Raw genomic sequence first — 9,516 nt, forward strand, 5'->3', positions numbered from 1 at the left:
GAATAATGTTTATTTTATGTAGCATTCATTTTGGGGCAAAAGATTTATATTTGTAAACTGCATATTTTGGGAGAGAAACATTTCACCTTTTTTCGGATTACTGAATTAAACATCAACCATGAACAGTTATGCAAGGTATTAACTCCTTTCTTTGACAGCTGTTAAAGTTTATTGGGTAATATGGTTATACGAGACCTTAATGCTGAATTGTTTCGTTTTATGAACAGTGAACATTAATATGTTCAAATACAAGGAGACTGTTGGGTCAAAATAAGACTAAAACTCACAAGGAGAAAATAAATTCACATGTTTTAAAATATTAAAGCAACAGCAACTGCAAAATAGAATTGACATTCAGCATTTGCACAAAATATTTAAGTCCAAATTGCTCATGTGATAACTCACATGAGAAAATCCAACTTTAAATAAATTTGAAATAAGTGTTTAATCAGAATCAGAGTCCAAGTTTCTCACATGATAACTCACATGAGAAATTAGAACTCTGCCTTATTTTCAAACATGGTTATAAATAATGGAAAAGAATGATTTCTATGTTCTACTTTCTCGTGTGAAAATTTAGATTCTCACGTGAGCAAAATCTGCATTTGTGAAAATCAGGTTAGTTTTTCCTTGGTTCACAAGATCTAACAACCTGCAAACATGAGCTTGCAAAATCTACCCAATTAGCATACATTTCTAACAAGGTTCTCATGTGCAGCTTATGAGCATCATGTGAATTGTTGAGATTTTTTTGTAAGCCCCCTTACAGCTATTTTTCAAATTTTTGAACTTATTTTAGACTTTGAATCTTGGGACAAAAACTTTGTTAGGAAGATCAAGCAGAAACTATCTGAGGTAGACAAATGAAATTTGGTAAGCTTATGTGTAATCATATGAATATAACCTGATAATATGTTCAGGCCATAATAGAGATCACTACATATGTTTACACATTTTTTAACTTTTTGGACCAATAATGTTTGGCATGCATGTTTGTATGCATATGTAGATAACTTGTTTAGAGTTTCATTTCGTTATAGTAATCCTCATGTCTGTTCGTCCATATGTACTTCCATCTAGCACACAACCTTGTCAGTGCAACTAGTCCTACATTTTCTGATGGCTTGCCATGATATTTGGTAACATTACCTTTAATACCTGAATGTAAACATATTGACAAACCTCCTTTCTAACAGTTATTGTTTGAGTTAATGCTCTTTTTGTGTTGTAACAGAGTATGACCTAACCTCTTTAGCTCAGTTCATCCTGCAGTTTTTATGGATTGCCATGAAACTTGCCTTATATTATAAATGTCACCTGAAGATGTGAATGTCAACAAAACACTTTGCTCCTGCATGTAATTTTAGAGTTATTGCCCTTTTTTGTTATTTTAGAGTTATTGCCCTTTTTGTCATGAAGCATAATGCATTGCATGACATAATGTCATTAGTGCAGCTATAGTCTGAATATACCTCCCCATTTGTTTGTACCCCACTAACAATTTCAATAACAGAATTCTTTAATGTGATAAAAAGTTCACAGAACTTGGTCAATTCATTCATTGATTAATAATTTCTGACCTGACTGTCATTAGAGTGGCCCAAACACTGGCATCATATGCACCTTTCATGCATAATGGACTTTCCATACTAACACAGTGCCATACTTTGTACACTATGGGGAGTCTATTTTCTTCAGACAATAGAGTGGCATAGTTCATCCTATTCGGTAACTGCCATACAATTCCATAAATCACCATGATGTTGAAAGTTTAGAAACATATTTCCCTTTATGCACATGAGCTTAGAAATTACACTGCTTGTTAAATCCACATGAAAGGCAAATTTGTTGTTGTCATTCTTTTCCTTTGCTTGATTTGACAATGTAAATATCAAAAGCAAATGACATAATATTTTTCTTCTATGTATATACATGTGAAGTCGTACACTGAAAATGGACTCGTCCAGGAACTGGAAATGACTGGTGAGCAGGGTCATCCTTTACACTGAAAACTTCCATTTGGAGTGAAATTTGCAGAAAATAAGTGCTAGGGCCCACCTGGGTATAATCAAATTTGAAATTATAAATCAATAAATGAACTAAGTCTTTGGATCTTTTATCTCATTTATGCTTTTCGTTTTTTAAATGGTGGGGGGTACAAACAGATGGGGAAGTATATTCAGACTGTGGTCTGACATACCAATTATCATGTTTGTGATCTGAGTTTAATTAAGCTTGGTATAGGGGCTTATGTCTTCAAGATCTTCAGTGAGCTTGAAACAAAGTAAATTATTGTTATCACTCTGGAAGTCACATTTCTGATCCATTTTTTATCAGAATTTGAATGTGTATTGCTATCAAGATTTTGGACAGTTTCATTAATGAGTGAGATCAACTCTTATTAATCAGGTGATCTTGCATCTAATTGTTTGATCTTAATGCACTGGAATCCATATGACTTCAAATATAGGCTTTTATAATCAGGATCTGTTTGAGTTCAGGATCCACACATATAAATGAGGTGATCTTTACTCTTTACAAAATTTGATTTTATTCACTGTAGATGGCTTTCTCTTTACCTGTGTCACACAATGGCATTAATTGTATTTGTGGGTCTGTGTTTATGGAGGCATAATTTTCATTTAAAAAAACAAATCACTTCTGGTTGTGTGAAGTGCTTGAACACTATAACTATTGATATTCATAACCTAATATTATCATCACTTAATTTTAACAGGCATAATGGAAAGGAACTGCCTTCAGCTAGAAGTTAGAGCTGTCCTCACGTTCTTCTTTGAAAAGCTTGAACAGGTTTTATCCAAAGTTGCCATTAGCTTAAGTTCTCTCCCTTTGTTGAGAGTGTTCTACCCTGCATCAGTCTTTGCCTTCAAGGATCTCGTAGATGGTATGTTCTTTTTATTTATAGATGGTATGTTCTTTTTATTTATAAAATTAACATTTGTAAAACATTTACCTTTTTTTTCATTTTTCATTGAGTTCAGAAGTTTGATATACTCTTGATGGTCTAGATGTTGGAATGAGGTGTTTATATCAGGTCAAGGAAAATGGAGAACTAGGAGAAAACCCCTTTACCTGACTTTATTCAGGCAACCACTAATCTCTGCACATGAGACTTCAACGACCAAACTCAGACATACAGAAGTTAAAACAAGCAGGTTAGCACTGAACTTTCCAAAACGTTACTAAATTAGATGCCAGAGCCAACAAGGGAGAAAATTGTCAAATGAATTTCATATGTCCTCTGAAAAATGAAAATTATGGTTCATTTATGTTACAAAAAGCCAGGATTGTGCAAGAGGTGATATGCGTGCTCAGGACCTATGCATTCATGGATTTGATCCCTGGTTCCTGGACATGCAAGCTTCAGTAGTCACTCATCCAAAATAAGTGCTTTCTTCAATACATTTTGGTTTCCTACACTAGAACACTACATCACACCAACATCTGAGCTTTAAACAGCATGTGGTACATGTTGCAGGAACTTGCAGTTGAGCGAAAAATGAACTTGATGTAAGAAATTATGTTTAACCTTTTAATCTACAATCCATTTTATAGTTTTAAGCTTGGGAAAATTGTACACTTTTATGTATGATGAGCCAGTGGTTTGTAGTACTGAATGAAGCTTTCATTTCAGTGGGATGCATTGTATGTGGTTTAGTATGCTGCAAATTCATTTGCTTTCATAGTTTTACAAAAAGAAACAAATTACATTTTCATGAATACGTTTTATACCCCTGATGGGAAGGGGGGCCCATTTGTCATTACAGATAGATAATTGTTTATTGGTTTTTATTTTTATGGTTTGTAGGAACCACAAACTGTATTAAATTGATTTTCCACAACTGAAGGTAAATTCCTGTTACACAGCATATAATGCAGATAATTATTTTATATAATCATTTATTCCGTTACATCCAATTTATTCCAGCTGATGTAAGTTTTATTGTACAGCCATACCTGCTATAGCAGTCACCTCTATATAGCACCCACCTGTATTTAAATGGTCAGGTTCAATAAATCCCATTTTAACATAACTGACCTGTATATAAAGGTTGTCTGCTCATAGAGATTGGTAGTTTCTCTCAGTCCCATGGTTGACCTTTATAGACAGGTTTAACCAGAAGAGATCATAAGTTTGTATTGACTGCTCCTCCTAAACTACTGCGAGGATCACAGTGAAAATTTACACACACTTTTATCCTTGGGTCTTAGTTAGACCTAAACAATGTCAATGTGGCCACCATGGCAGCTAGTGGCCATCTTGGAAATCTTGTTAACATTAATCCACCTGAATAAATATCGGTAGGGGGATTTCACTAAAGGACTTCTTATCGTGTTTAGTTCAGTCTAAATGAAAATAGTGCACACCTGACGGCCAAAATGACTGCCATGGTGGTCATCTTGAAATTATTGTATCAACATAGGGCTTTCACTAAACAGACTTATTATATATAGTGGGACTTAACTAAATTAGGTCAGACCTCCAACATGGCCAGCATCTTATAAATGTTGCTATTACTACTTCTTCTGAACGTATGTTCAAAGCAACTTTGGGGTTTTCTCAGAAAGACTTCTTATGATATGAAATTGTTGAATGGTTCTGTTAAGAGCTCCATCAAGGCAGACATGGCTGCAATATTAAAAATCATGTTATCACTATATCACAAGACCAGATGGTCATATTGACATGGAATTTTTGTACAATATTTAATATGATTAGTCATTTGGCCTAGATGGAGATGACACTTATGTGCCCTCACATCAGCTTTTATGACAAACTTTGTTACAGCATCTTCTCCCAAGTGAGTGGTCATACAAACATGTTTCTTTTTAGTTGTTTTCTTCAACTCTACTGATTGGAGACGAGAAGAGCTTATGGGAGGGCCAGTTGTCAATTGTCCATTTTCAACTGTCATCCATCATCTTTTAGCACGAATTGTTATTGCTTCTCCTCCTAAACTACTTAGAGGTTTGCCATTAAACTTTGTACACACATTAATCCCAAGGTCTAGTAAATCCTCAAAGAAAATGGTGATGTTCATACATCCAATATGGCCACCACAGCATCCATTTTGAAAATCTTTTTATTCCTATTCCTTCTAAATGGATGGTCATATTAACACTTGGTTTTCACTAAAAGACTTATTATGATGTATAGTTTGGTCCTGCATGAAAATTGGGCCAACTTGACATCCAGTATGATCACCATGGCAGAAATTCTGAAATCTTATCACTGCTGCTTCTGAACAGAAAGTCATATGAAAATGAGGTTTCCAATTTCTTAAGATGTCTAGTTGGTCATAACTGAAAAGTGTGCTGATCTGATATCTAGCATCTTGGAAATCTTTTAATCACTACTTCTCCTAGATGGAAAGTCATATCATTATTGACTTTTCACCACAAGACTTATTATGATGTCTAGTTGGTTAAATGAAAATGGTGCAGATCTGACATCCATTATGGCCACCTTGGTAGCCTCCTTAAAAATCTTATCACTACTTCTCCAGAACAAAAAATCACGTGAAGATGGGGTTTTCACCTAAGACAAATCATGACATACAACTTGGTCCTGAATGAATATGGTGTTGATCTGACTTCAAATATGAAAAGTTTCAACATAAGATTTTCACCAGAAGCTTCATATGTTGTCTGGTTGGTCCTGAATGAATTTGAGGTCAATCAGATATCCAGTATGGTCATCAAGGAAGGCTTCTTGAAAATCTTGTTCTTGTTACTCCTTTAGAAATGATGGTCATATTGACATAAGGTTTTCACCATAAGACTTCCTATCATATCTAGTTTTAAATGCAAATCGTACCAATCTTATTTCAACTATGACTGCCATGATGACCATCTTGAAAATCTTCTTGTCACTTCTCCTGAGTGGATGGTCATAATTGCATTGGGTTTTCATCAACATTCTCATAATGATATCTGTTTGTCCTATTAAATGAAATGGTGCCATTCTTACATCAGCAGTTAACAGAAAGAAATGGTCTTATCATGAATTGCTACAAATTATTTCTGACAATAGAGCATCAGTCCCTCTTAGAGACCCTTGTTTAGAAAAAATTTCTTTGTTGCTATATGTAGCCATACCTACATTAAATGTATGCTAGTCCAGCCTCCATAATGGTTTGCATTTTTGTACTGTAGAGCTTATGAGCAGTGACTTGTACAGATGCAGATGAATTTTGACCATTATTTGATTTTAAGTGCATTACAATAAACAAGGGGCCCCGAGTGGCCAAGTGGTCTAAAGCGCTCTCCGTTACAGATCACTGCCATCTCACCTCTGTCTGCGCCGGTTCGAGTCTCAGATTCAGCCAATGTGGGTATGTGAGAAAGCTTGCCAGTAGCTTCTCGTGGGTTGGTGGTTCTTTCGGGGGTTTTCCCGGGTTCTTCTTCCACCATTAATACTGGCCGCCATGTATAGCCTATCATGTGCTGAAAATAGCGTTAAACCCCACAACAACAACAACAACAACAACAACAATAAACAAGTTGATAGTCAGCACTCTAACATTGATTTTAAGATCAGGAGTTTTAATGTACTAATTTGTGAGGATGATAAATAACTATTAATGAATTTTTATCAAACCCTGTTTGTGGTTATATCAAACAAATAGCTTGATTGATTCCAATTTAGTAACTTGTTTTTCTCTAAATATATTATTTATAGATTTAACCAAACTTAGAATATGGGTATGGCTTGACCTAGTTCAAGTTTCCTCTGACTTTTCCCATCCCATAGTTATGTTTAGGTGTAATGTCTGAGTGCACCCCATATTGAAAGGTTCAAATTCAGAAAAACAAAGCAGTTGGGGCATAGGGTAGCCACTTGCTGCTAGCCTTGCCAAGTTAAGTGACCTGACATCAAACACATAAGATCACTAGGAAGATGGTTTATTTTCTCAGAAATAAGAAAACATGTTTTGTCTCCTTATTAAGCCAAACCAAAAATACAGTGTTTTCAAATTGGACATTAAATTTGTCATTTCTCAATTTTCTTGCTCACATGATGCAAAATATCATGGCCTACATTCTCCTTAATGTCAGCAATCACATGATCACACAATGCAAAACCACTTATGAAGGTTAAAGGCCAATGACAAGTCAGTTGTGTTTGAATAATTAGGCTGCAGAATTTGGCAGTCATGTGACTAATCAGTGCGACTGAGCAGAATCATTTCAGTTCTGGATAATCAGCTGATATATTGGCCTATTAAAGTTAAAATATGTCTTTTAATTATGGAAGCCCCTGTGTAAAATGACCACCCTATGCCACTAGTATATGGTTTTACAAATTCCAATGTTTTGATAAGGGATGTGCTCAAACCTTCCACCTCAGCATAGCTGCCCAGATATCTAACATGGGATTTCAAAGGTCACTAGAAATCAGACTAATTGTAACAATGTCAGGGTCAAGTTCATTTATCAAGTTTAAGTTCAAAGGCCCCATAAAAAAATTGGTGTGTTGAAGATTCTCAGGAATATTTTAGATGGTTTCATTACTTATTAGTTAAAAATAAAATGGACTGAAGAAATGGAATTACAAGGATTTCTGTAAATTCGTTTGGGCCAGTTGAGTGTCGGTCATTTTGAGGCATTCTTGTTGCATCAAATTATTTTCTTGCAAATCCTTATAAATCAAACATAATTGTACTTTTGTTAAATGAGGTTAGTTACAGACAGCCCTCAAGAAAAGTATGGGCTTAAAACATTTGTAAAAGAAATGGTTACATTTATCATTTCATAACAAAAATTAATTTCTGGTTTCTCTTTTCTTTTTTTGGACAGGATTCCGAGATGTGTTTGAATCAGCAGATTGTGATGCCCCACCTGTAAGCATAGTGCCAGTTGATGATCTGGAGTCAGAAGATGCCATCCTAACTGTTATAGCACATGCATGACAAAATCTTTATTGACTGACATTTTTAGAAAACTAGATGTTTGGTCTTGCAAATACAATAAAAACATATCCATGCACTGGAAAATGTGGTCAGAATAGATATTGATACAGAGTAGAGAGGTTCATCATGGCCAAAGTCAAAGTGGCCATGTATTTGGCATTTGCTGTCTGTCCATCAAAACATATTCATTGACACCCTTGAGGTTTAATTTCTGAATGGATTTTAAACGTGGTACCAAAAAAGTTTTTGTTTCTTCGTGTACCAAGATTTATTTGCATTTAATAATTATAGCAGTTTTGGTCTCCAAACACTTATAGATGTTTTAAAAAAAAGTCAAGACGAAATTGGCAAGATCCCCATACTGCGCCAGTGCCCAACTTTTGTTCATTTACCACAATAAACTGTTAAAAATTACTGTGATTGTTTTTGTTATTATTTTGCATGTGCGTATTTTCAGATTTTTCCAACATGAAAAAATAAAGGTCAATAAAATTGTAACTAAATTCACTGGTGCTTAGAGTTTACCAGGCGACTGGTACTATATAGTGTACAGAATAGTACTTACACAGTGAAAACTGTATATCCTTGTTATTCCCCAAAATACTAGATGTAGTTTTGATTTATTCATTGTTTTTACCAAATTTCATTCTCCCAAATCACATTTATAAAAGATGTCAATTGCTGTTTTATATAAATTGATTGACATGCTCAAGAATTATCGTTTTTCAACCACCCTAAAATTATATTGGACTGCCTCACCACTGACTATCATTGTCAATCAGTTAAGTTATGAACACTTGCTTGGTACGATTACTGTGGCCTAGTAAAGGGGTACTTATTTATGGTCACTTACATAAAACCAAACTATTTCTGAGCATTTAAGATATTAGTTATTTTGAAAGCATTATTTCTGAAACTTCTTTATCATATTTTGGAGATATTATTAAAGTTTAGCGCAATTGTGCCAATAATTCAAGCCCAAGGTATGTACTTCATTAAGTGCAGATCAAAATCTTCAATGACACCATGATGTAAACATGTTAACTAAATGTGATCATCGAATCAAATGCTATTGGTGTTCATTTTTGTCATACTGGGAGCTTAGTTTTAACGAGCTGGGTATTTACATTTTCAGGCAAATAAAAACATTATTACTGGTGCATTGATACAATATTCTAATACAATAATGTTCAAACAATAATAAACAGAAAATAAGAGAGACAGGTTATTGTTGTAAATGTTTACAGCAACTCGCTAATGCTCAACTCTTGTCATCAATCAAATTATACACATTTGAATTGGGTAGAAATAACAAGGAAACAGAAGAAAATTTAATATATTTATTGACTTTTCACATGTTGAAGGTGTCCCAAGAAAAAATTGCTATAATTTTGTGTCCCAACATTTATAAGTCATAAACAAAATTACTTCTGAAAATAATTTAGGATGTCCCAAGACTTATAGTGTCATAAGACATATAGTCATTACGGTGTGTAAGTTTGCATCATTTAGATCTCTGACAATTCTTACTATGAGTGACATCAGATCATAATGAAGTGATCTTGCATCAGATTGGCTGAGC

At 34.4% G+C, this 9,516-nt stretch overlaps 1 protein-coding gene across 1 annotated transcript in view; it reads left to right on the forward strand.

Moving 5' to 3' along the window:
* Positions 1-8,348, forward strand: part of LOC149804910 (uncharacterized) — a 62,269-nt gene extending 53,921 nt beyond the window's left edge. Inside the window, exons 16-17 of the mRNA XM_089945798.1 lie at positions 2,738-2,905; positions 7,822-8,348. Coding sequence (XP_089801924.1) covers positions 2,738-2,905; positions 7,822-7,934 — 281 coding nt within the window. The 3' untranslated portion in view covers positions 7,935-8,348. The remainder of the gene's footprint in view (positions 1-2,737; positions 2,906-7,821) is intronic.
* The last annotated feature ends 1,168 nt before the right edge of the window (positions 8,349-9,516 follow it).

This window comes from Sinohyriopsis cumingii, chromosome 2 (assembly GCF_028554795.1).
Source record: "Sinohyriopsis cumingii isolate HCF-2022 chromosome 2, ASM2855479v2, whole genome shotgun sequence".
NCBI lineage: Eukaryota > Metazoa > Mollusca > Bivalvia > Unionida > Unionidae > Sinohyriopsis > Sinohyriopsis cumingii.